Source organism: Rhea pennata, chromosome 3 (genome assembly GCF_028389875.1).
Source record: "Rhea pennata isolate bPtePen1 chromosome 3, bPtePen1.pri, whole genome shotgun sequence".
In the NCBI taxonomy this organism is placed as follows: Eukaryota; Metazoa; Chordata; class Aves; order Rheiformes; family Rheidae; genus Rhea; species Rhea pennata.
The window spans coordinates 90,686,435-90,713,464 of NC_084665.1; the positions used below are offsets into that span (position 1 = coordinate 90,686,435).

General features: G+C 38.2%; 2 protein-coding genes and 1 long non-coding RNA gene across 7 annotated transcripts in view; 2 read left to right on the top strand and 1 right to left on the bottom strand.

The window, feature by feature from the left end:
- SYNCRIP (synaptotagmin binding cytoplasmic RNA interacting protein) overlaps positions 1-2,516 on the top strand; it is a 26,343-nt gene extending 23,827 nt beyond the window's left edge. For both annotated transcript variants that reach the window (XM_062572783.1, XM_062572784.1), the window contains exon 12: positions 1-2,516. This exon is cut by the window's left edge. The gene's annotated coding sequence lies outside the window, so the exon portion shown is untranslated.
- Positions 2,517-6,715: 4,199 nt separating this feature from the next.
- LOC134138737 (uncharacterized) lies at positions 6,716-18,000 on the bottom strand. Its single transcript, XR_009958019.1, has 3 exons — positions 17,905-18,000; positions 8,400-8,471; positions 6,716-6,925 (listed from the first exon to the last, which is right to left on the bottom strand). It is a non-coding gene; the product is annotated as an uncharacterized LOC134138737 (long non-coding RNA).
- Positions 18,001-18,161: 161 nt separating this feature from the next.
- Positions 18,162-27,030, top strand: part of SNX14 (sorting nexin 14) — a 59,724-nt gene continuing 50,855 nt past the window's right edge. For 3 of the 4 annotated variants that reach the window (XM_062572787.1, XM_062572788.1, XM_062572789.1), the window contains exons 1-4: positions 18,162-18,313; positions 18,872-18,992; positions 19,803-19,879; positions 19,993-20,071. In XM_062572787.1, the coding sequence (XP_062428771.1) occupies positions 18,174-18,313; positions 18,872-18,992; positions 19,803-19,879; positions 19,993-20,071 (417 nt within the window). In that variant the 5' untranslated portion in view covers positions 18,162-18,173. Of the gene's footprint in view, positions 18,314-18,432; positions 18,555-18,871; positions 18,993-19,802; positions 19,880-19,992; positions 20,072-27,030 lie in introns of those variants that run through there. The other variant, XM_062572791.1, reaches the window with a different exon arrangement.

Consider the following 27,030-nt stretch of genomic DNA (forward strand, 5'->3'; position numbering starts at 1 on the left):
TCCCCAATGTGTTCAACAAAATCCTTAACTTCTAGCATGGTATCTTAATAAAGAATAAAGTTGTTCTTTAAAAAATCTGCTTTAAGTAGATTTTTCCCCCAAGTTTGCTTAGTTAAGGATTCCAAAAGTGGTATTCAGAAATTCTTGCATTTAAATTTTTATTGCAGTGGTATAGATGAATACCATCATTGGTATCCTTAAATTTAATTTCTGCTCATGAAGGTTAATCATGATTGTCTATATAGTAATCACTTATGAATTGTGTTCAGATACAGCAGTTTCAGGTGTAATCATCAGAGCTGGTTAGTCAGGCATTCCAGATAGTGGTTCTTTTCAGAACCTTTTTTAAAGGGTTGGTTAACTACCTCAGTAGCAGAGGATTGAACTATACCCTGTCTGTACTGTACATAGAAAATCTTTGTAGATAAAAGCAAGGCTTGTTTAATATGATATGAGGGTAAGATTATAATATACCAAATGTAACATTCTTAGTTGCCTTTAGTTCCAGAGGCTTTGTAATAAGACTTCCTCATGACCATCATAACAGGCCTTGCTTTTGTCGTATTTTGTGGCTGAAAAAGCAGCCTTGCTTCTTCAGATATTGTAGTTATTTGGATGTATAATAGTTTAGCAAGATGTTACTTTTGTAAGACATCAGATGTTCAAAAAAGTGCATCAGCAACTTGTACTAAATACTGCAGTGTCCCTTTATAAAAGGTCAGACTAAAACTGACAACTGTACAGTGAAGCCTGACATTTGGATATTTTGAAGTTTTTCATAAATCATAGAATAGTATATGGCTGTAGTTTAGCTTTTTAGGTAAAAGGTATGTTTTCATTAGTGCATTTCTTATTGCTGATCACTGTAAAAACATGTCGATCAGCTTTCCATTTCTCTTACGCAGATCATGATAACCTGTAGAGTAGAGTAGAGTACAATCATTTGTGCTATGTTTTTAATTTTCTAAAGCACCTTGATGACAGTGAGTGTTCAGTGGTGAAGCATCCTCTATTGAACCACCCTTAAAAAACAAAAAAAAAAAAAAACAAAAAAAAACTTGCCAAGTCCAACTTCATATAGGTAAAAGATAGATAAAATTATGACTTGCTTTGGACTTGGCATAAAGAGCTTCCCTTAATCCCCTCCCCAAAGGGATACTGCAGTTATACTACATACCCATAGGCACCACAATGAAAATTGAAGCTTATACCTAACTAAGGTTTTATACACACCAGTTCCCCCAGTAAATGCAAATTTTAACAAAATTAGACATGTCATATGTTGAAAATGCTCATGGCAAACAATCATTTTGCATTCCTGCAAATAAAATTGTTTTATACTGTAAGCTGGAGGCGAGTGTAACTTATTTTTGTAATAAAGTTTTTATTTTTTTTATGTGTCATTAATATAAATGTGTGTTAGTACAGAGATCTTCTGGTTAAAAACTTAGAATCGCACACATTTCAGTATGTTTACTTGTATTTACATAATTTTTAGACTAGTGGTTGCCAATAGCCTGTATGTTTCACATTAATGATTTTTTTTTTTTTTTTTTTTTTTTTTTTTGCTATCTTAATAAACCATTTTAGTATGTTGTATGTCAATTACTGGGATAGCTGGGACATGAAGTGTAATTTAAAATTGTCAAGTATTCATTGGAATATGTAAATGTGCCTTGCCAGTTTTGAACTTTAGACAAAGTAAGTGAATGATGGTGAAATGAGTAGTCAATGCTTAAGAGACATTTGCTACTACAGTATCATATACTGCCCTTGCTAAAGAAAAATACCTTTTTCCTCAATTTTGAGCATAAAAATATACAGTTGCATTAGCTTCTGAATTTTAAAATATAGTGATAGGATATTAGGCTTATGGAAGGTGGGTTTGCTAATTGTAGCCTTAAGTATAATTTTGAATTTCAATGTAATCCTTGGTGCTGGCATTCCCAGTGTCAAGGAGTTTAAATGCTCCCTTCAAAGAGGTTGCCATGCCTACTTGGCACTTTTACTGTCATACGGTTTTATAAGGAACACTGTCAAGGTGTGTAAACCAATTTTGAACTTGTTATAAAAAAGGAAAAATGAAATAACTGGGGGCCATAGGAGAGGGGAAGTCTTCAGATTTCTTATTCTTGAAATCTCCCCATTGCTTAAAAATATAAAATGCTTGTGGGATCACAAGTGCTAGTGACCAGTTATTAGCCTGGAAATTGGGGGACAAGATGGAGGGAGGGGAATGTATGGAATTACAGCAGTTGATGGAAGTGCATAAAAACATTGATATTAAAGTAATAAATGTGTTGAAATTGTGGATAATATCCTTAATTTCAGCTCTGTTAAAAAAAGAAAAAAGGGCGGGACTTAAGGAGAAATGTCAGAATTGACAGGAAACTGTTTTTTATGCATTGCAAGCAATGGTGAGTGAGCAAAATACCAAGATCTTGACAGTGTTCCCTCTAATTATGAACTCAAGCCATTATAACTTTTAAAATTAAATATGATTTGCACTGTTCTGATATTGGTGCAGTTTTTTAGCAAAATGATCAGATAAAGAAATTGCATGTGGTGATTAATGTTGTGGGAGGAAAGAAATCAAAAAAAATGTTACTTTCAAAGCTTTAAATTTGGTTTTGTAAAGAAAAACTTCAATATTAAGTATGAAAATATTGATGAGAATGGGCAAGTGCATATATACAACATCAGTTTGGTTGCACTGGGTGTTGGTAAACTTGAAATGTTTTACAGCAATAATGCATCTCCTATGGAGTGCTTTGGTGACAAACGAACATATAATGCACAAAACTTTTGGCATGTTGAAGGGAAGTGATGACTAAATGTATTACGCTGCCTGTGATTATTTGCATAGTAGGTTTTCTCTGCTGACATACCTGCAAAAGATTGAGTGTAAGCTAGCGCATAATTTCACATTGGTTTGTAATGCATTCTAAATTTGAAGCTAGTTGAATTTAATACGAAATTGGGAACTTATGCTGCTTAACACTTCTGGTTTATAAACACTCCAATACACAGCTTTTTAAATTATACTTTTGTTTTAACATTCATTTTTGTTGGTTAATGGGATTTCATATAGGACATACAACTGGGGGGGGGGGGTTGTTTGTTTGTTTTTTAAAAGATAGGCATTGTTATGACCCAAAGTTTAAGTCTTTGGTTTTAGTTTTTGGAGGAAGGCTATTATAGGTTTATTAAGACCAAATTTTGAATTTGTGCATCATGCAAATCTTAATCTAAGTACTGTCCTAAAATCTAAAATAAGGAGTAGTTGTTCTTGGCAGAGATAGGCGTATGATACAATCTAAAATAAACTGAGCTTCCTCTGAAGGTAGTATTCCAAACTTAGTATATCAGGATATAAATGTTACTTATGGCTGCAACTGCTTTCCCTTTGTGCCTTTGATAATTCTTACAGAAACTTTGTATGTTCAGCCTGGCAGTTCTGTTGGTGCTTCCGTAAATCAGTGAGGGGATAAACACATTCTAACGTTTTTTAAATAGCATGCACTCAGGTTGATATATTCCACGAAACAGGAGCGTTATTCTCTCACTTGCATTAGTGAGAACTTAGTGGAAATTTTTAATTGTTTAAAATGGAGTAGCAAGTATTGGAAGTAGGTAATAAGGAGGATGAATAAACTCTACATTATAGTATTCTGAGAATTGAAATCAGCTAAGCTGGAGCTTGAGTCTGTTCATAGCTTGAAGCTTGTGAATCCTGACTTTGGCAGTTAGTTGGATTCAATAGTCTGCCTTCATCAAGTGTCTTGCTGAATTGACTTCAGTGCCACTGCATCATGTCCTTTTGCTGGGAATAGCTGTTTGTGTTAATTGAGTAGCGGGAGTACCAGCTTGTACTTTGTCACTAAGGCTTTTTGTCAGTTAAAAATGAAATGTAGTAATAGGTGAGAAGGTCTAGCTTAAGTTTTCTTGATTCCTAGAATGAGTAGTGGGGGGAGGATAAGTTATTAATTACTACTTTACAGCATTGTAATGCATACAAACACAGAGCTTCCTAGAAACATATTAGACTACTTTCTAGGAGACCGATTTTTTGCACAGTTGTCTGACCACAACTGTACAAGTGTTGAATTATCCTTTTCTTAAAAATTGTACAGGATGAAGGAGTCTTTTTTGCTGCTTTACCTTTATTGTTACAGTAGATACGTATGTTGAACGGTGCCAGGAGATTTGTTAGCTTGCTTGGAATTTGGAGAGGGGTGATGATCTCATGTAATGATTCCTTTCTCTTGCCAAGAGATGAATGGTTAGTGGACTTACCCTGTTTTAAAATGGCCAGTTCTTGAGTGGATGCTGCATTGCTGAACTCTTCTGGGAACATTTGGTTACATTCACTATTTAAAGCTATCTCTGTGAAAGCTTCTTTAGACTGTCAGATTTCTAGGTATATAGCAAAAGCCTTACTCCTCCCCTCCCCCCTAAAAAACCCCACAAACTGAAATAACATCTGTGATGGCGTAGAAACCATGGTAATACTAGGTAGGTAGGTAAGTACAACTTGAGTATTTGTAGAGTTAAACTGTTGTTCTGTCCCAAGATATATTGTGGTTCCAAGGATTGTTTCATTCCTGTATGCTCATAAAACTTACTATCTGCTCCAAAACCAATACTCATTTTCTGATAGTCATTCAGATAAAACCAACAGCATTAGAAATCAGGATTGCCTCTATTTGCAGAGTTAATGTGACATACTATTGCCCACAAATATTCCTGTATCTAAGAAAAAGAGAACTGGGGACAAAATCCTAGTATGAGCTTGCCAGTTGCCTGCAGTATGAAAATAATTTAATGTGATCATTGTCTCAGCTTCCTTGCATTTTCATCAGATTTCTGTTATATGCCTCAATTTTGATATTCCAGTGCTGTTTAATTTGTGATCTATTATGCCCTCCACCTTTATTTATGAGCCAGAATACTTAGCTTCATTTGTTTTGTCTCAAAGTCCCCAACTAAAACAGCCCTCAATTCTTTATTGTATAATTTTTTTTCATTTAAATTTTTTCTAGTTTCGATCACTAGCACGAAGACGACCAAACCTTGAATCCTACTGCTTATTTTCCTTGCATTAAGAAAGTTAGAAGGTGCTTTTTAGTTTTAATACATAGCCAGTAAAATTGCCTATGCCATTTGACTGTGGAGAAGATGACTGTAAGTAAAAATAGACATTCTAGCACACAAATGACTTGCAGTGCCTAAAATCCAACTTCAGTATCCTGTTTAATTGGCTCTTCATCTGCAGCTGTGAGAAAAATTAGCAAGGTTGTAGGTTTTTAAATCTTCAACTTCTTTGTGTCTACTTCAGCGTGAAGTGAACTGAATGTAATCTGATACTGTTTAATCTGTTTGGTACTTTTTTTTTTAATGCTTCATAGATACAGTTGATATTTTATTTCGATGGCAGAATAGCAATCATAGTAATTAAAGGGATTACACAGTCATTGGAAGAGTGAGGACCTGAATGATAATCAGGTACTCAATTTCTGGTTCCAATTGAAGCATTTCTAGTATTGTACTACTATGTCAAATAACGTTTTTGAAATCCCTTTCCCCCCCCCCGCCCTTTAGTGGTGTGAAGAATGCACCTAATTTCTGACAGTAGATGTAGCCATTTGGAGATTAAAAAAAAATCCTAAGATTTCAACAAAAGCTATTTCATAAATACCCTATTAGTACATTAGCAGTTTAATTTTTCTCTCTGTGTCATTTAGCATACTTTATGGTTACAAGTTTGAACATAGCTGTCAGTGAAGCTGTGTATTACAAAACATCTGTGAGAGCTGGTCCCCCCCCCAAAAATGAATTCCTCTTTTCATAATGTAGATGCATCACTATTGGAAAGTGATTTTAATCTGTAGTACTAGTGCATTTAAGTTACCGTATAGAAGTACCCTCTCCCTGCACGTACTGAAGTGGCTACTAAAGGACCTTTCCTGTTTTAAATCCTGGCCAAAGGCATTCATCAAGTAGTGCAAGGAAATGTGATTTTGCCAGTGCAAATGGCTTTTTTTAAGGGGCTAATCTGTTTCTGCATTCACTGTTGTCATCAGAATTTTTGTATTTTGTATATATACTTAAGTTGGTGTTTTAGCAGAAGACAGCAGTGATTTTCACAAGAAGTTTGTGATTACAACCGTGCTTGTTAGTTAACTAATGTTGACTTAACAGGCAGTGTTACTATTAACAGATTTCTGTAAAAGTGTAGGTGGCTTATTACTTTTAAGTAGTGTGATATTTAAAAGCTACTCTGGAGTAAACCATAGCATGTACATTTCTTCAAATTTTGCAAAATTTGCCAGTGAAAAAGTGTGTTGCAGATTTTATGGTAACGGAGGACTGGACTTGAATATAAAGGTGAACTGGTACAGCTTGTCTCAGAAAATACCAAAGATATCATACTCTTTAGGTAGTTTTAAGCTTTAGCAATATAAAGAAAACGGGCTTAATGTAGCTGAGTAATATGTGCTGCTTTGTTCCATTAAGTTTTAATAAAGTTAGCGCAGAATAACTCTGAGAAACTTGGAAAACAGTTCCAATATAGGGTTAACTTCAGTGAGACAATTCTCTGGTTAAAGTTGGGCAGAATCTGAAAGGTCTTAAATTTATTTGATTTAAAAAATGTGTTACTTTTTTTTGTGTGGTTTGCCACCTGGTTTTGCAAAGAAGTAATCTTAGTGTGGGAATCGTGTAATAAATGATAACCTTGCATTTTTTTAAATGGCATACAAATCTGAAGATCATCTGGCTATATATATACATATATATATTTTTTTGATGTTCTGAGTGATTCAGGTGATCATTTCTACCCAAGAAAAGAATACTCGCAAAGCATTGACTCGTCACTAAACTTCAGACTTGATTGTTGCTTCTTTCTGAGGTAGTCAGTCTTTTCCTAGATTGAAAAATTAGTGCATTCTTTTAGGAAGTGTAGAGTTTGTTTTTTACACAGCAGTAGGTAAACTTTCACAGTTCATTGCAAGTCTAACATTTCCTAAGAGCGCTAATTTCATTGAGGAATAAAATGAGGGATAGGAGAAGAGAGACTTGTGAACAAGACATTGCTCACTAAGCTTTGGAAAAGTGAAGAGTCTCTGTAAATGCACTTGGAGGTGCATTAAGGTGTATTTGTCACACGGATACAGATTGCATTGAGAGAGATCAGATGGTGGTCACAACGTTGGCAAGATTAGCTCTAACTACTTTCAGCTCTGGCTTATGCAAAACCAGCTGATTGCGTCCTGAAGTATGTTCAAGTGCTTATGTAATTTCAGTATGGAGTTAGTAAATAGCTGGGGGAGTAACTGATAAGGGTTGATGATGATCAGCTCCTGCTTTGTATTGCTTAGAAAAAACAGTAGATAGTTTATCATAAAGTGTTTTAAGCATCTGTTAGATTTCTAAATTCCTTTGAATCAACATGTTTCTACTACAGTGCTCTAAAGTATTCACATAGAGATTTGTAATTAAGTAAAGTAATTGGATGTGGTAATCCTCATACTAGAGAAAAAGGACATCAACATGAAGATGAAGCATCAGGTAATGTTCCTGTTCAAATTGTGTGTGCAGTTTAAGATAGAACCATTAGCTTAGCAACCATGGTTTTAAGATAAGATGACTGGGTGAGGTTAGAGCCCAGTAAGTAGCATATTTTAGAAATTCATGTGGTAGTGCTTTTGTTCTATGAAGAAAGATAACATGCCATTATCTCAGCCTATCTTAGAATTCCTCTATCCAGTACAAATGCATGTACGGGGGAAGAGAGGAACCAAAATAAAAACTCATCTCTAAAGGGAGTATAGGAGAGGACTTAAATGTGTCCCTTTCCAAGGACATGTGGCTTAAATGGATGGTATGTTTTCTATGCCATCCGTCCCTGTTGACTCCAGAATGTCTTGAATTTTTGGATATGGGACAAAGGAGATTAATGTGTCTGGAGAGTGCCAGTAACTGTCAGGTAACACTTTTTTTTTTTTTTTAATAATAATGTGGATTTTGTTTGCTTTTTAGATAGTGCTTCTAAGCAGAATCTAATGCATCATAGCTTACCTGAAAGAATTCCTGAATAGCTGAATCAGTATTAGATAATCATCATGATATTTATCCATAATGGTAAAATACATGCAAAAATGTAAATAGAATTGCAGACTGGGACATTTGTAATGTTGCTGGTCTCCTGCGGGCATGTGCACTATAATGGGTCTCAGTTGATAACTTCAGATCAAGTCTTGACACAATTGACTATCCACTGTGATCATCTCTAGAGACAACTGAACTTCTACCCCTCAGCCATATGTAAAAATTGATGTAGAGAGATCCTAGGTTTCCCAAATGAAGTAAAATCGTGCACGATGTCCAAAAAAACTTACTTCAGAATAATTTCAAAAAGAATACAGACTTGTAATCTTGACTCAGATACCTTGAAGGAGCACAAAATGTCCCTGTGAAAAAACATAAAAGATACCTGTGAATACCTTGGGGTTTTTTGGTTTGTTTTGAAGCAGTGATGGCAACCAGGAAGATTTCCCCTCAGAGGAATTCTGGGTGAAAACATTGTCTTGTATATAAAAAATTGACTTAGAATGAATAGAATCTCAAAATATTCCCTACTTGGGGAAACTTGATGGGAAACATATCCTTGTCTGTCCTGTGGAAAAACTTAAGGTGGTAGAAAAATCAGAAAGATAAATCATCTACCTGGGGGCACAGGGTGACTATTAGTTGTATCTTAATCTTCTGGCAAGATCTTTATGGGTTAAGGTTAAAGGTAAAATAGCCAAAGAAACAACTTTCTCAGCAGACCGCAAAGTGGAATAACTTCATTTACCTGTCTTAAAGCTTGGTGGAATCTTTCCTGCCAAAATCTGGTAGGCTGTAACCAAGGCACTATCTAACAGCCAGAGTGTGATGTGAAAGGAACTGTCAGGTGATGGATCTTCCCCAGATTCAAACATCAAGTCAAGAGCAGAGGCAGGGTCCTTGGATTTCATGTTAAATGGTAAGAAAATTCCGTCCTGGCTGCCATAGTCATGAAGACCACTTTATCTTAGTGGAAAGTTCAGAAGAAAGGCAGGCAGTAGAAACACACCCAAGAGAACTAAGGAAGTCTTAAATAAAATGTCTCTGAAAGGAAGGTGGTTTCAAATATGACGAAGTAGAAAACTAGATAAGAAAACTATTACTCTGCCTTAGTACTGCTATTTCAAACGTCCTGTTCTGGGAGATGAGTGAAATCCTACAGTCCAATTTGTAAATCTGCTATTTGGAAGTGATACAGTCTAATACCTTCAGTTCCAGGGAGGCAGGAGAGTCCTGAATATCTGAAGTAGAGGCTCCAAAAACTGAAGGCTTTTCAATACACATGAGGAGTTTCTTCCATCTCATCACTACAAAAATGCATTTGCCATTCACTGCCCTTTTAATCCCTTAATGGATGGGTGAAAGTAGAACAATGACAAAGTACTGAGAAGTCTGTTTTTAATAGGGCCTGACAGTATATCCTAACTGAGCGAGGGAATGCAGTATTCATAGGTAAGCTGCATACAAAGTCTTGATTTGAACATTTCTTTAATCCAGGGAACCAAATGACAGACTAGTTGGGTGTCTCACTTAAGAAGCTGAGTGAACTCGGCAGTCTCTTTCCAGCCAGGAACTGGCAGGACTGGGTCTGTAAAAGGTAGGCTCTTGCTGATTCCAATTCAGGATAGTCCCAAAGAGCTCATAAATACAACAGGATCAGATATGTTTGTGCTGAAATCCACGGAGTCTAGTTAAAGGACTCTGTAATAGTTGTTTCTTCCTGGAGAAATGTATCATACAAACCCAGCATCCTGAGAGAGAAGTGGCCTGTCATTCCTTTCTCAGGCTTGTGCCAAGACTTTTTCATAAAAGACTTGATGGGATGGGTATATATACCCCATATAAGATGTATTTGGAACTGGAGGTGGTCTTCACATATTCAGAAATGAAGGTACTTGTAATGATCAGTCCATGCTTGGAAAAAGATGTCTAAAAGGCATCTCAAGATACAGGAAACAATGTCTTGAGTTATTACGAGTATGAAGATTGCCATACTTTATTGTCTGAAGAAAGATGTTCGGTTTCCTCAAGTCTAGGATAGAACTTGTTATTTTTTTAATAACAGGAGGTACACTTACTGAAACAAAAGTGACTTTGTTCTAAGACTCTCAGATGCAAAAACCTGTATCAGGTGAAAAGGTGGGAGAAGGTTGAAAAAGGAAGGCTGCCTGGAATCTGGTAATGCAGAAAATCAGATGACAACTTGATCTGGAATGCATCTGCCAAATTTCAGTTTGGCAGGATTGGTTTCACAGAGAGCTTTCAGTGGGGGAAAAGTTGCTATTTTCTCTGCAGGTGAGCACGGTGCATGATGACCAGCATCTCTGAAGCCTCAGTGGGAGATGGGAATGTTGCTAACTAGAAGTAAAGGGGAGTGAGGATCAGTGGAGACTGCTGCGTGTACTGAATTCTTGGTGAAACTCAGGTGAGCAATTTTGAACTAAGACATCTTGAATCCAGTGCACTAATTTCATGTCTTTCCTCCACTGCCAGAGCAGCTTCTCCAGATAATCCTTGGCTTCTGTTTCGCTCCTTTCTCTGTGCTGGCTTTTAATTATTGCCCAGGGCCTTCAGGGAAGGAGAAGAGAGAAATTAACGCAGAGCTACCTTGACTAATCCTCCCAATGTAATGAACAAACGAAGGAGAAGATAAAGAGCAGGGAGAAGAGCTGCGCCCTGATCCCCACCATTGTGATCCAGGAGAATCCCTAAAGGCATGGGCTTTCCAGAATGAGACGGAGTGGTATTCCAAGTTTTCTGACTAGAATATATTCCAGAACTACAGTGGATGAAGACAATATGCCACAGGATGGCAGTAGGATAGCACTTGAGCCTTTAGTTTACCAAATTGGATGGTAATGATCAGTGGACTCTTACTAGACAAATAGTGGTTACAAGGCCCCTATATGATATTAAAGCATCCCTTCTCCATTCTGATAGCATTTCTTCTGATGCAAATACACTTTCTCAAGTGAAAAATGTTTTTTCTTACATCTGAACTGCTTGCAGCTCAACTTCAGGTATATCTTAGACATCTTAGCTCATAACTCCACATAGAGAATTATCTTAGATGCATCTGTTGAAATTCAAAGAACTCAGACTTCACTTAGAACTCCTGGAGAGGGAAAAGGTCAGAAACTGGACACCTCAGACTTTGGGGTTAGACTGGAGGACTTCTTAGGCAGACTGAAGTCAGCTTCTTAAGTAAAACAATGTCATTTCTTGAGGTTTGTTATGAAAGATGCTAAGCTGATTTTCATATTAAAATGCCAATTCATTAGGGTTTATTTCAAAAAGTTTATGCATCTATTAGAGAGATGAAACTGCATGCCTAGCATTTAAAACAGGTTCCCGTGTACTTGAGTAAAACAACAAAGAAGCCAGGTAGCTCATACAGCAGCACATCATTCAGTTACTTTCTAAATCAATTCTGATTTGCTTCAAAATAATATTGAATGTTAATAATAATCCCTCATATAATCTCATATCTTAAAAGCTCCAATGTCTTTCCCAGTTTCTTAAGTAGGTGAAGTAGTATATGTAATATATCATGGTACCACTTTTCTGTTAAATATACCAATGGTTTTGTCTGCGGTACCTTTTGGAACTTACGTAGCAGAGAACAGATTACACTGATCAGCTACATCAGCTCATCAACTGTAAAGAAGCCTGGCCTTGCAGAGCTTGATACTGAGCCCCACTTTTTAAATTCTCTGACTAAAGCTGCCATACTCTTCTTATTGTGGAGCTTTATTATAAGATGTGCTCTCAAGTTTCCCCACAAAGTAAGTAACACCAAGTTGCCCATGTCCTTCAAAAAGTGTCAAAATTCATCGCCATAAGGAATAACCCTCAGTTCAGGCTCTCTCATAGCAAGACTTTGTCTATGACCCGAAGTCATTATTTTGCTGTTTTCAGGTATTCCGTGATTTTGCCAGGAAAACTTAACATTGATGTCCCATTTTTTTTGTTTTGTTTTGTTTTTTAATCTTCTCTTTAACTGTTCTTTTTTTTTTCCTGTACATCATTTAAATGCAGGAAAATGTCAAATTTCTAGCTTACATCTTCGATCAACAAATAGTAAGCAAAACAGTACCTGTTAATACAGCTGGTTCTATAACAATTTATGTGAAATGTCTGAAAAACTTAACTGACATAAATAATTTTCTGAGGGTGATAATTAATTATGTTTTAATTTTTACCCTATACTGCTTCTAAATACTTCATGTTGTCTGAGAAACTGATTGTTCAAACCAAAAATATCTCTGTGGAATTCTGACCTGATGACACAGACATGCAAGGCATTTAGAGTTGTATCTACAGAAGCTAAAGTAATGGGTGTCAGGGTACCAGCTAGTCAGTTCCCATAATAAACATATGCATCACTACACCTGGGTTTACATGATCAGTATCATTAGATTTGACAGTATTAGCAGAGAACTTGCTGTGGTATAAGCTGGCTTACAATAGCAACTGTTAGTTGTACTTGTTCCTTTTTTCCCACTTTTGACAAGTACTGCATATCGATTAGAACTTCCTGACTACTTGAATGTTTCCATTCAGGGGAATTCTTTCTTTGCTGAGGCCCAAAAAAACAATTTAAAGAAAAACTTAAGAAGTCACCAGTGCTACTAATATATAGCATTTCATGTGCTGTTTTGTTGAACAGTTTTGTTCCCTTTCCTGCAGTCCCCTTCTACCACACCACCAGAAAACAGAGGATAGAGTAGAGCTGGAAGAGGACAAAGAGCAAAGATGGGCAAAGGTACAGAAGTACTCCCATGGGAGGAACAATTAACTATAGCAAGAATCTTCATTTGGGAAAACACAGCTCAGATGGACAAAATGGTCCAATTAAAATCATAAGCAGCAATGGTGCTAAGTAGGGAATGATTTTTCACCATCTCTTTAATGCAAAAAGATGCATTAATACTAAATGAAACAGACACAATGTTCAAAGAACTATATTCACTCATGCAATGTATTTAAGCAATAGAACTCCCTTCTGCATGATTTTTATGGACATTAAATGCTCATAGCTATTCAAAAAGCAACTTGCAATTCAGGAAAAACACCTCATTTCCTCAGGATACTTCCAAGCAACGAATCAGAGAATGTGTCTCCTGTATCAATTAGTGCCTCCCCTTATTTTCCCTTGATGTTCTTTTATTTTGCAGGCTCTGTATTTCCCATAGTCTGTAAACCATCTTTTCCTTCTACGCTTATCCTACAGCTCTCCCCTTGGTGCCCTTCTGCTTTAATGTTCTACAAACTGCCATCTACCACAGGATAGACTACTTATTTTGATCTCTAATATTTTAATTCTCATAATTTAGTCTATTAATAAAGTACCCAGAATAATCCTTTCCATATAATAATTAGAGAAAATTTGGCATATACTAGTATTGCTATGAACCTTTTTGTTTTCTTCTTTAGGAGTTAAGAGTTTCTCAAGGAAAAACTACCTCTAGCACATGGCCATTTTTTCTTCTTCCTGGTGTAGGTTTTTTCCAAATGGATTGTGCTTGTCCTGGTGAAATTCTGACCTGCTCAGTATTTCCTCAGTGTCCTTGCTTCTCTCTGCATTCCCCAGCATCAGTCTGGATGGGCACAGTAGACTGACCCTCTGAAGATTCTCTTGCTTTCCATGAGTTCTTTCATTCAAATACTTTTACCAGAAGAGTCTCCTTGCCTTTTTCTCCCTTCAAATTTTGATTCTGCCAGATGCCAGTCAGTCATTTCATGACTTAGCTTTTAGATATGCGGCCTGCTAGGTAGTCTCAGGTCATCTAATTCAATTGCACTTTACAGACTCTTTAGGAAGCTACTGATGAATTTTGGGTGGCCTATTGCGATTGAGACCCCTTCGCTCCCTTCCTCCCTCCCCCAACTTCAATTGCCCACTGAATCTCTTTCTAAAAAAGGAAGTTTCAATCTCTGCAATTTCAGTAGCTTGCAATTCTTTTTTTCCCCCTAATTATGGAGAGCGTGTGTAGGTCGTGGGGGTTTTTTAGTTTGGTTTGGTTTTTTTGTTGTTTAACAATTTCCCCTTTCCTTACAGCCATTATGCTCTTTACTCTTCTTGAACAGCTGAACTACATCTTCCATCCTTCCCTGTCCCCCCCCTTCTTTTAAAGAGCAATTTGTGTGATACTTCATCCAGGAACCCAAAGCCTCTGTTGCGGTATCCAGCAGGTACATTTGGCCCCAGGTTATCCTTTCCTCGTGCAATGGGCTTCTTACACCACTGTTGCTCAACATATGGTCCATAACCTGGTGGTTAATGGATACCAAATTTAAGAACCTAAACCAACCAATGGCAGCATGTTTCCATAAAACTGACACAGTCCACATCAGTGTGGGCGGTGCAAAGAACAGACATGATTTGGAACTAGCTCCCAAATGCTATTTACCTCTGAGTATTAGCAGACTATTAACTCATTAACGGAGAGAAATGAACATGACCGCATTTGTAACAGTAAAACTAGCATTTTGTTTACTTGCATGCTAATCACTATCGTCCTACACAAACCAACAAACAGAAATATATATAAAGTGGTCAACTGGTATTTTCCCCAAAAGTCTGTCTGCTCTTCCAATACAGAATGGTCAAGAAGTACTATTAAATATAAAATTTTACCTAACGTTTTTTGAACAGACTTTAACTCCCTAAATTTGCAGGATGAAATCAGTAACTACACTGTATAAGTTTTTAACTGATAAGTTAAGCTGAAGGTATCTAATGCTTAATTTTCTTGGCATCTGAATCACTAAATTGTGTCTTTTTTAAATTTAAGTTTAGGTATCTGCTAAATAGTTGTTTAAAATTAACTTAAAATTTGCTGCTAAATATTTGTAGTTAAAGCAATTTGAATATGACATTTAAAATTCTGGAAGAGACAGAAATGATCAAGTAATTGTGGGGAATGATGTACAAAAGAAAATTAATTCCTCGTTAGGAAAATATAAAAGTTTGCACTGTATGTGTTAGCCTAGACCACTGTATCCTTAAGAAACATGAATATGTAAGGCTTTGAACAGGAGACATTATGGACAATGACTAATTTTTGAGCTACTGGTGAGCAAAAGCAGTCCTGCAAAGGCAAGTAGCCTATGAGAATCTGTGCATTACAGTCCATTGCCTGATTTATTAAACAAATGAGTTTCTGTAAGCTTAAGCAAACTCAGCTTTGATGTATAGCATTTTAGCCTTAATTTATATTTTTCAGCCAACAAATGTAACTTTTAAATCACGTTCAAAATCTACAGACGTATTTGTTTCAAATACTAGACACAGTCATCTTTAGTTGCCTTAAAAAAAATCCAAAATAAAACAATAAAACACTGGTATGATCAGCAAAAGATCCTTTTAGATTTTAAGTATCAAGCCCCCCCCCTTGCTTCCCAGAATAACTTAGCCCTGTCAGTGTAGCTTCAGAGCCCATCTCCAGATATGCGTTTTCCCTCTCAGTTCTCCAGTTAACCAGAGAACTTTTCCAAGAATTTTTGCAAAGACAAACAGACATGCAGTAGCTGGGGAATGGTTAAAGCTCTCATTTCTCCAATAAAGTTCAATTTAATTTTTGAAAGTTTGGTCTTGTATCTCACTTCACATGGGGTTTTTTTTGTTGTTTTGGAATACAAACCTCAGCTGTATCTTTTAGCCTAGCTGAACCATCTGAGTAGTCATAGAAGGAAGAGTTACAGAGGGAGATATGCAATGCTAACATGCTGTCTCTGTGGCAGAGAAGTATGGGATAAAGTAGGTTTTGTGTTGTGTCTGGCCAGCAGATATATAAACTCTAATCAACAAGCAGACCAACTGAAAAGCTAGTGTAAGAAAAGCATACTGATCTGCTGAAACAGCTTATGGCTATAAATAATTGTAATTTAGAAGTGGTGGTGAGACGTTTCAAGAAGATTTGATTTAATGTTATGAAGCTAAAAAATTCCAGATGTGTAATGAACAGTGAAATGCAGAAATCTTCCACCGTAGGGTACCCCCTCCCTGTTATAAATTCATACTTATCGCTAGAGAATTGACTTTGTGACCTGGCAAAAATTAAACAACTTTTCAGATGATAAGGTATTATTACCGCAAAATTGAATGCGAACAATTTAAGGTAAAGATGCAGTTTAAAGCAACTTTACCTAGTGTCCCTTACCAAGGACACAAACAGAAGCAAAGGTTTGACTTGTATTCCTGCCTGCTACTGGTTTACTGTGCAAGTAATTTCCTATGATGGTTTGACAGATAAGATGATGGTGTGATATCTTTAGGAAATATTTTTAAAATTAGATCTTTTTTGAAAAAAAAGCTATTCCTTATTAAATTATAGCAAAATAAATGACAATATCACAATAAAGCTAAGGATAAAGTTAGAAAGTAGTAAATAGCATGTGTTCTGAAGAAAATTAACTTCCTCTGGATAAAGACTGTACAGAAATTTGCATTTTATATACAGCTTATTTTTGTAATAGAAAACACAAGGAACGACATGAAGTAACACTGCAGAGACTCTTTAAAGAAACTCAATCCTACTCTGGGCTTTTGCCAAGCTCTCCGAGAAAGGTCAACATACTGAAGTCAAACCATAGCAGTCACCTGCTCTAGAGGTCAAGGGAAGTGTTGCATACTATGATAAACATGAGAGAAGTGTCTCAATGCTACTTTTGGCTTTAGTTTTCTAAATACTCTAAGCAGGAGTATTCTATGTGCACTTACATATCCTTTGCCCACGTATGCCTGTGTGGGACTAGTGGAAATGAATGTAAAAATCAACATCAACTTCTTGAGGCAACTTAAATAGAAGCAGTCAGTTCTAGCTGAACTGGTTTCTCTTATATCTGCAACTCAGAAGTTCCCATCTCTAAATAATATTTCCCAGAACAAGTTGTTTAAGAGCTTTTATTTTGCACTCTGAACTAATCTTCCCACAACCATAGTGCCATATTAACATAACTTTGAGCTTCTAACTACAGACTTGCTGAAAGCATTCAAGCAATTTGAAAGCTCATGACTGGCATTGAATTTGCAGGCTTTTTCATTTAAGTGAACTTGGCTTTAAATCCTCACTTGTAATAAACTACCTTCTAGACATTAATAAATCTTGAATGAGTCTTAAATTAGTCTGTATGCACCCAGATTCTCAAGAAGATCTACTTCTCCTGTTCCTTTTCTTTACACATAGTTACTAGGGTTTTGAAGATACTTATACCATTTCAGTATCCCAATTACGAATGATTTAGTTCAGTCATCATCTAATACAGCGCATTTTAATCACTGCTCAGAGCCAGGCCCTGTTGTGCAGAACCTAAGTATTTATGTAAGCACTCTGTCATCAGAGATCTTCTATTTACAGGGCTCAGGACAGTATGTTACACAGCAGGGCTTGAAATGCCACCCAAGCACGTCACTGGAGGTTTGCTTGAAGGATCTCGCCGGGCGCCAAGTATTCCCCAAAACGCGGCAGACCTTGCCCCCAGCTTCGGCAAGGCCCCGCGCAGCTCCGTCCTGCTCCGCTCCCCGTCCCCGCTCCGCGGCCGGGCCTGCCCGGCGCGACCCCGCCGCCCCGAGCCGGCAGCCCGGCGCCGCGGCCCCGGGCAGCGCCGTGCTGGGAAGGGGCCGGTCGCTTCTTCCCCCTCACTCCCTTCCCCGTCCCGGGGCCCGCGGCTGCCGCCGCCGCCGCGCGCAGCCGAACCGTTACTGCCGCCCCCACCCCCCGAGCTGGGGCGCGGGAGGGGGCAGGGGCGCCCGGCCCAGGTGCTGAGCGCTGCCTGCGTCCCAGGCCGTACCGTGCTCTTCGCCCGCCGGCGCGGGGCGCCTCGCCCGCCTCCCACCGGCGCCGCCACGTAGGGCTGGCCCCCTCCGACAACATGGCGCCCTCCGGCAGCCCTCCCGCCCGCCTGACGCCAGCGCCCGCGGTCACGTGCCCGCGGTCACGTGCGGCGGGGACCGGAAGCGGCGCGCTCCGGCGTCCGCGTCGCGCCTGCTCTGCCGCTGCCCTCCCAGCGCCGGAGAGGCGGCGGCGGCGCCCTCCGCTCCGCTCCGCTCCGCTGCGGCCATGGGGTGGGTGCGGGCGGCGCGCGAGCGGCTGCGGCGGCGCGTGCGGGGCGCCGAGGCGCTGCGGGAGACCTGCCGCCAGTACCCGCTCTTCTGCTGCCTCTTCTTGGGGCTGGGCGCCGCCACCCTCCTGCTCAACCGGTAACGGCCGAGCGCGCGCAGGCGGCGGTTGGGCGCCGCGCGCGAGCCCCCGGCGGCAGCGGACCCTGCGCGCGGGGCGGGACAGGGGCCGGGGCCGGGGCCGGGGGGAGCGCGGGTCTCAGGTCACCGGCGGCAGCGAGCTGAAGAGCCGTAGACGCGGCCGGTCCGGGGCCGACCTCCCCTGCCCGGTGATGGCTGCACCTGCTCAGGCCCTCAGCCGGGGCGGGAGGGCCGGTACGAGGTAACGCGAGCTGGCGCTTCGGCAGGGGGGTGTTGACGGCCGCCTCCGGTTTGCTGGCAGGACTGCTGCACCTCGCCTAGCCGTGGGCGAGACTGCTGTAGATCTGCTCGGGCTTCTCAGTTGCGTGCGGCCGTAATTGAATTCCGTAGCAGGTGCTGGGGAGACACTTAGCTTTAGTCTTTCAAGTAGCTACTGGTTAAACTACCAATGAAAGAAATACTGATACTAATATATATTTAAAAGAAAACCTGTAAAGCACCGTGTAATACTGATATCTTTCCACAAAGTAATATATCTTTTTCCGATTTAATTTTAAGGTATCTTCACATTTTGATGATCTTCTGGTCATTTGTGGCTGGTGTTGTCACATTCTACTGTTCGTTAGGACCGGATTCTCTCTTGCCAAATATTCTTTTCACAATAAAATATAAACCTAAGGTAAATACGCCTGTTTGTGTTTTCATGTGTTAAGTTTTGTAATAATGGATAAGGGTAGTAGTTTTTATCTAATCCTCCTTGCTTTTAAAAATACAGCACAAATACAGTTAATACCCACTTATTAGTGACTATTTTACAGCAAATATACTTGTATGATGATTAAGATCTGGATTTTTCATATATTCATGCAAAGTCCTATCAAAGCTACATGTGTCTAGCTTTTGGGAGTGTACATGGATGTTATTTTCTAAACATTTCACACTTTTCACTGTTGGCAGTTCAGTAGCAGGTGATATGCAATAGCTGAGAAATCATGTAATAATCACCTTCTCTTTTATTGTTTGTTTTAATGCTTGTCTTCTGGCAAATCAGTGCTGTATCTTCATTATTGACTGTAGTCAAGCTTCTTTAAGCGAAATTGATTTTCAAAGAAAACAAATCCTTAACGAAGTTTCTGTTTTCTGACTTCAGAATAGTTTAATGCTGATTTTCAGAGGACTGAAAATGTTGTAGTTACAATAGTTCAAAGCTATGAGTGAAGTAAGATTTATAGAAAAGGGGAATGTCTATTATGAGACTAACTGATGTATAGAGAGATGACTAGAGAAGTGAGGGAGTATATTTTCTCAAACTTCGAGTGATTTTTCTGTTCATTTTTTCTCATGTCATCCTGTTTTCTTGAAAGGAAAACAACTGTGTCTTCATGCTGTTCAGTTCTCTGTAACTGGAAGGCAAATTGACTAATATATCAACATATTAAGAGAGTTGTGATTTTGAAGAATATAAATTTGTCCAAATATTTTGTCTTAGCAATTAGAACTCCCGGAGCTATTTCCCCATGGTCACAGTTGTGCTGTCTGTGGCAAGGTCAAATGCAAGAGGCACAGGTAAGCTAAATATGTGGCACTGGTAATCTTAGTATTTATTATATTTTGTGCATGGCAGTAGGAAACTTTCAATCAAACATTGTTACACTACCTTTTTCTACATTCTTCTCCAGGCCTGCTTTGCTTCTAGAAAACTATCAGCCGTGGCTGGACCTGAAAGTGCCTTCAAAGGTTGATGCATCTCTCTCAGAGGTAGTTGCTGCTTAATTTCTTTAGTTCCTTGAAATACAATGATTTTTCTTTCTTTTTTTTTTCTTTCTGTCCTTTTTAGACGTGTTAATTCTGGTCCAGTAGAAGTCAGATATAGTTCCTATGTGTGTTAACTTGTTCTTGCAAAAATCAAATCAGAGCATATACCAAGAGCAGAGAGGCAGGATGACATATTTTTTTCATACAGATATAACTGTTTCTGTAATAGCATGCCTAAACCCCAGGAAATGAACATAATTTGGGAAGTGTGTAGGAAAGAACAGTTATGTTAGAGTCATTAAAAAGCATGTCTTATTCTCAAAACGTTACGAATTTTAGCCCACTTAGTCTATTGAAGTGGAGGTTAAGAAATGATTTGCTTCACTACAAAGTTTCTGTAATGAACTTGAATGTGTGCTCATAGGTAGTTATAGTCATTAGAGAAAACTATAACAAAATCCTTCCAAAGAAGAACAGCATAACAGCTGTTTTTTAATAAGACTCTAAATCAGGAAATGTCTTCAATTAATATTGTTTTGCTTTGTTCTTTTCAAAAAATATCTGCAGACTTTTCTTCATGTTCTTTTTTTTTTTCTTGGCTGGCAATTGATGAAATACAGAATTGTCTATTCAGTTGCCAATGTCTTTCTTCAGAGCTAGAAGAATACACAGTTACTTGTGTAGCTTAATTTCATTTATTCAGAATTTTAACTTTGGAGTTCTGTGATAAAACAACAAATAAATAACATGTTAGAAGGGAGCACATTCTTATGTATCAGCTCCCGCTATCAACAATCCAACATACTAGGTCAGAGCTATCTCTGCAGTATAAGCTAATAACTTCAATTCAATTGTGGGTCGTTATACTTTTGATCTCTCTCCATAGCAGAAGTGGTAAAAGGATGAAAACCTGAAGGAAAGAGAGGAATGGACAGCTGAGGAATGTTTAAAAACATCACGTCAGCAGTGTGGTAGCTTCCTTTGGTTTAATGTTGTGACTTCCTCTGTAATTTCAGAAGCAAACTTTTATTGTTTTAAAATTATTGAATCTATTCAATTTTTTTCATACAAGTGTAAGCCCAAGTTTATTAAAATACACTATCACTTCATACTATTTAAAGAGGTTTATTTTTATAAAAAACTATTGTTTTGAAGTAAAATGTGAAGTATTATTATTCATGTAAATTTAGATGGTGAATAACTGTGACCATTTGCCAAAGAATGTGATAAATGTGGAAGGACTGGAAAGTTTTCTGTTAAACTTTTCTTTTTCCCCTAAAAGATGCAGTAGCTTAAATGAGAATTAATGCTTTAAAAATTTTTTTTGTACGTTATTTATAGAAGAAATGTGAATAGATACCGTAGTTATTTTCTAAGACAGATCTTTAAAATGTATTGCAGCACACTGGCATTTTTATATTTGTTAGCTATTACTGTAGTTTGGTTTTTACCAAAGTGTTTTTTCACTTCAGTGGCACGTCCTTGTCCCACCTTACTTAGCAGTTTACACATAGCTTTCATATCTCTATGCCACGCTTCTCATTTCTTTCTTTTCTTTGGGTGCTTAAATAGAAGGAAGTGTCAGACCAAAGTTCTGGCAGTCCTGGGGCAGTGAGACAAGGTGATAATCTTTGGTCCCATGTAGACTCTGTTGATACACCTGAGTCACTATTTCCACTTTCTATACTGCTTGGAATAAGAAATTCCACTGGATTGATTGCCTGTTGCAACCCTCTTGTGCTAGTTAAGAGAGTAGCTGAAGTTCTGCACACAATAATCTTCCTGATCATCCACCCTGGGGATGCAGCATTTAATGTGTGCCTGGAACTGGATAACATGCTTTGGGTTGGAAAGAGACATTATTCTTATTTTCTTTTTTGGGTTTATCAGACATTAGGAGGAAACTGATACTGAATTAAGATTAATGAGGCTTTAAAGATGTGCACAGCAGGAGTGCTGAAAAAGTGGATTCTTCAAATTATTTAGAATAATTCTGGGATTAAGAACATTTGTTTTTTCTAATTAGTTCTTCTTTTGCAGGTTGAAGAATTTTAGCACCATTCTCATTTTCTAGTGTTTCTAATTTGAACAAGTCTTGTATTCTTAATGCTTGTGTTTTCAAGTGCTTACAGACTAACTTAAATTAGAAGAAATTCAGGTTTTCCTTACAAATACAGATTTTTTTATGTCTTGGATTGTGGTGGCAGTTTGTCCCATTTTACTATTTCTTAATGCTTTTGCAACCTTGTTTTGCTTATCTAGCTCCTATAAATGGTTTAAAACAGTAAGTAAAGCCTGTGCTTGACCTTTTCCCCCATCTTCAGGTATAGTTATTGTTATAGTTGAAATCTAAACTGCCTTAGCCATGGGTCTGTCAGTATTTGATATTTTGGGCTGTGTCCTGCACAAAAATAGTGTAATGACCTAAGTATAACTGTTTGCGGTGTTTTTAATCTTTGTGCTTTATCTTAGTTTTCCAAATATTTTTTTAATTTTGAATTAAATATGATTTCTATTGGTCAGTTTTAAGTATGCTTTTAAGTGTTACAGATTGGATAAAGGAGAATTGAATTCTCAGTATTACAATAATGCAGTATTGAGTATAGTGGATTTGGTTCTTTACCTACAGTTTAATTTTGCTGTATGGGGAGCAGTTTAGGTTTAATTGTTGCAAATCAAATATATGTAATATTTAGAAAAGAAAGCTAACTGGTTTTCTTGCTCAGCATCACAAAAAAAAAGTTAATGGAACAGGGTGTTTGATCTCATAAAATTTTCATTAATTTTCAGATTCTCAGGTTCTTGCTTTTTGTATGCAACCAGAATTTTCATTATTTATGAAAGTAATTTTAATCTTTCCATACATTGCTGGAAAAATGAATGACAAGAAGTTAGCTACTATCTTCAACATGCTCCTCGACAATCCAGAACTCTTGTAGCTGCACACTGGCCTGCATTCTTTCTTACTGGGAAAGGCTTGTTCTGCCCTCAGGATCACAGTCTTGGTCATCTAATTGTACTGTCTGTTAAGGCTTTTCTTGTTAGTTGTGCTTTGCTTTTCAAATCCTTTTTGCTTTGCAGTCAAATCCAGCCTGGTAGGTCTGTCCTGCTACTGAATCATTAATCACTCAGCTGTCATAGTTTTTCCTCTTGGGAACTGGAGTTGATTCTACGGCCGTCCACAGAAAGCTTGTCGTAGCAGTAGTAGACTGAATACCTTACATTATTGCATTGTTTGCTGGGAAATAAATTCTCTGTGTTCTTTCTTCAGCTGTTTCTTACTCTGTTACCTGCTGCATTTGATTTTACACTTTTGATCTCTCTCCAATTAAAAATTGTACATACATAGAGAACCAGTCATTTTCCAAAATATTTGAGAAACAGATAAGTTTTACTCTTTAGTTTTAAATACAAATGATGAGTCATTTCATTTAAAGCCTAACAGAAAAGGAAATTAAGTCTTGTTAACTAGTACTCTTTGAGATGTTGTCATGTCTCCTCTGTTGGTGCACGTGAGCAGGGCGAACGGTTGAGCTTAGATGATATATCTGATGTTGCAGGACCAGAAGACAGTACATATGTACTGCTTTCTTGGTGCTTCCTAAGAAAATAGTGGATGGTGTTACATTTTTTTTTTTCTGAGCTATAGAATTACGCTAATATCTGGAAGACTCATCGGGTTCATAGGGAAAGTCCATATGAATTGTATGCCTTGAATTCTCATTACTGGCAAATAATTGCCTAGTTGCTTATTATCCCTTGAGTGCTTGTATTTTGGAGTATGAGTGATTTCACGTTGTCTCTCTCAGTTTCAGTGTTACATCTTGGAGTAACAGAGCATCATATGTAACTAAAGTGCTGTGTGTTTAGAAAATGTGCAAACAGAACTTTGTGGGACTGCATTCTGCATGTCCGGCATCAAGGTGTTTTTGTTAAGGCCATATAGGTAACTTGAGCTCTAGCAGAATGTGTTTTTACCAGTGTTCTAAGCTGTGTCATCTGGACTTCAAGGGTATTTTAAGATAGTTATCTGGTCAGCCTCTGTGCCTTTGGGACTTTGTCTACTGGGATTGTCTACATGGCTTTGTGCTGTGTAAGTAATACATACCCCCTACCTAAATAATATAGGAGAGCCCTAACTTAAGGTGTGTATTGGGAAATAGAAGAGATTAGGAGGAACACTATCAAGTCTGTGAAATAGCTCATGTGGAAGTCAGTAACAAACATAGGGTGAATCTCGAGGAGACCTTATTCAGAAGGTGGGATGGGCCATCAGGTCTTGCCTCCCTCCCTCCCCCCCCCCCACTTTCCTTGCTGAGGTAATAACTACAGGAAAATCAATCTCAGAAACAAAAGTTTTTGGCTTAGTTAACACTGAAAACAAGGTCACTTCTTGTTAGAAATAATTCTTCTAACAACTTCAGAAGCCTCAGAAGTGTACGTTAAGAGAGCATCAACAAGTTATGTTAGCGGTTGATGAAGTGAAATTGCAGTGACATGTACCTGATGGACAGGCTTTCTGTCCCCCAAAAGTAACCATAGATAAAAGAAACCTCTTTGAAGAGGAGCACATTATACTCACACTGAGTACAATGGCTTATTCTTGAAGGCTGTCCAAGTGCACTTTTCAGTCCAAAGTGGAGGTGATTTGCTGTGGTTGCTCTTGAAGTGCAGGGCAAAAGCAGAGGAAGAAAGAGAAAGGACCCCCAAGCAGATGCCCAGTATGGATTTTTCTGCAGGTTTTTCCTCTTAAAAGGCACTTTATTTGGGAGAGCCTGTGGTTTGAGCCCTGAAAGAGGACTGTTTTGTAGAAACTCTAGATGAAGGAAAACAAAGTTGCAGTACCTGTTAGACTGAGACTTCTAGAATAAGTTGCTGTTTTATATATTGGCAGTGCTATGGATGGCATTGAGTCCAAAGTGCTCTGTTCCGTTGCCGTTAATGACTGTTAAGGTAATGTTTTCTCAGTCTGAAGCTAGATTTGATCTGCCTCCTATTCTGTGAAGATTAGCTTCTGAAGAAGGTTCTTTGGCATTTCCTGATCTTTTTCTGTCTTGAAGTAAAGGATTTGCCTTTTCAAACCTCTGCTTTTAATGGAAATACGACATAAGGAAAAGAAAAATAGCCTGTGCATCCATGCATTATCACATGTGATCATATTAAAATTTCACTATTTCAGGAAAGCTTTAGTTCTGAGATTGCTTAATAAAAGTCTTAGGCTGGATGGAAAAACCTAAAACAAGAAAAAAGAGAGAGAGAAAAGACATGGATGAGTTTAGATGTCTGTGCTGTGGACCATACAAAGTTGTCGAAGAAGAAGGAAAGGATGTTTGTGTGGGAAATCTCCTTGACTTTTAAAAAGAGAGGGAGGAGGAAAATCCCTGAAATGAAATAATCGGAGAAAAGAAGGTACCTAATCAAATTTGAGTAGACTATTTCAGTAGTGAAGATAGAAAAAGAATGCTCCATCAACTACTCAAGTCTAAAAATTGAGAATTTAAAAAGGCCATGGTGTGTGTTTTACTAACCTTACTTGTGTACATCATGAGTAGAGCAAAGGCCCTAAAGATAGCACAAATCTATGTAATGTGCTTGAATCCTTGCAGTGCGTACATCCTCAGTACACATATGCAGCAAATCTTCTAAGAAGAGTAATACTTATTTTTGTAAATGATGCTTTTATTATCCTCCATTACATTCAACTTTACTTTCAAACACATTTTATATTTTTCTTTGAAAACTGTGACTTTTTATTTCAAGATCTTTTCTCTACAGAATATGACATAATAGCCATATATAGTGGCACAACTCATTCTTTCTTAGTACCCTTGATCAGCATTGATGTTGCTGGAGGTCAACTGATCTCCAAAGTAATGACTGTAATTGAGGAACAGGTTGTTACAGGAGAAGATACACAGAGTATATCCTGTTGTTATAGTGAAGAAGAGATCTCAAGCAAATGTCCCTCATCCTTTTCCTTTCTCCCATCTTTTTCTTGGCACTATCTCCTGTTTCCCCGTCCCTCCAAAAGTTTCTCTTCGTTAATCATCATGCAAGAAATGTAAAAGGTACTTGAAACTGTTGTGTAAGGAGATGTGCCAAAGCTACAGTTTTGCTCACAGTACATCTTATGTGTATTATGGTAGCAGCTGTTGGTGGAACAGGCACAATTGTGTTCCCTCCCTCCCTTCCTGCTGTGTCACTGAAAGCCAAATTGAGCCAGGGCATGCCGGTGGCATGGGTGCAACAGTACTATGTCCTGCCAAGGAACTGAGGTTTTCCGACATGGGAAAGGCAACCATGGGCCTGGCCTGTGAGGAACAGGTTTGAAAAAGATGGAGTGGAGAGACTTTCTTATAGACATCCATGCAGATGGCATTTGCAGGGGCTAGGGATAAGAAAGAGAAAGCCATGGTGGCACGTGTGAGGCATGGGTTTTGGAAGCACTCTAGGGCTCCAGGAGATGGCTGGACAGTAAGATAGGCTTTGCTGAAAACTGTGCGTGATGCCTGCTTGGTTTGGAGAAAGGGGAATGGCTTTTATAGAAGTTTCTTTTTAGTATTCTTCTTTTGTTTGCTTTCTTGGGGGAAGAGTGATGAGCATGTAGTATGGACTGTAGGGTGGAGGAGAGTCAGAAAAGATGGAGATTCGGGTGAATGCAGGATACTACATGCTGTAACAGAAAAGAGTGGAACTGATCTTGAAAAATCAAGGAGAGGCTGTTGGAAGAAAGATTACATTTTTTTTGTAGTAGTTGCCTAACAGAATGAGCACCATACTACTACTGTCTGTAGTAGCAGTGGCAGCTGTTTCATGTGAGATCTGATGAAACCATAAGTTTATTACTATTTGTCCAGAGTACTGTTCATTATGCAAAATGATTGATGTCACAGTAGCACTATATATTTATACCTAAGAGTTTTATGTTATACAAATTATATTCTGTGAGATTTGAAAGGTAC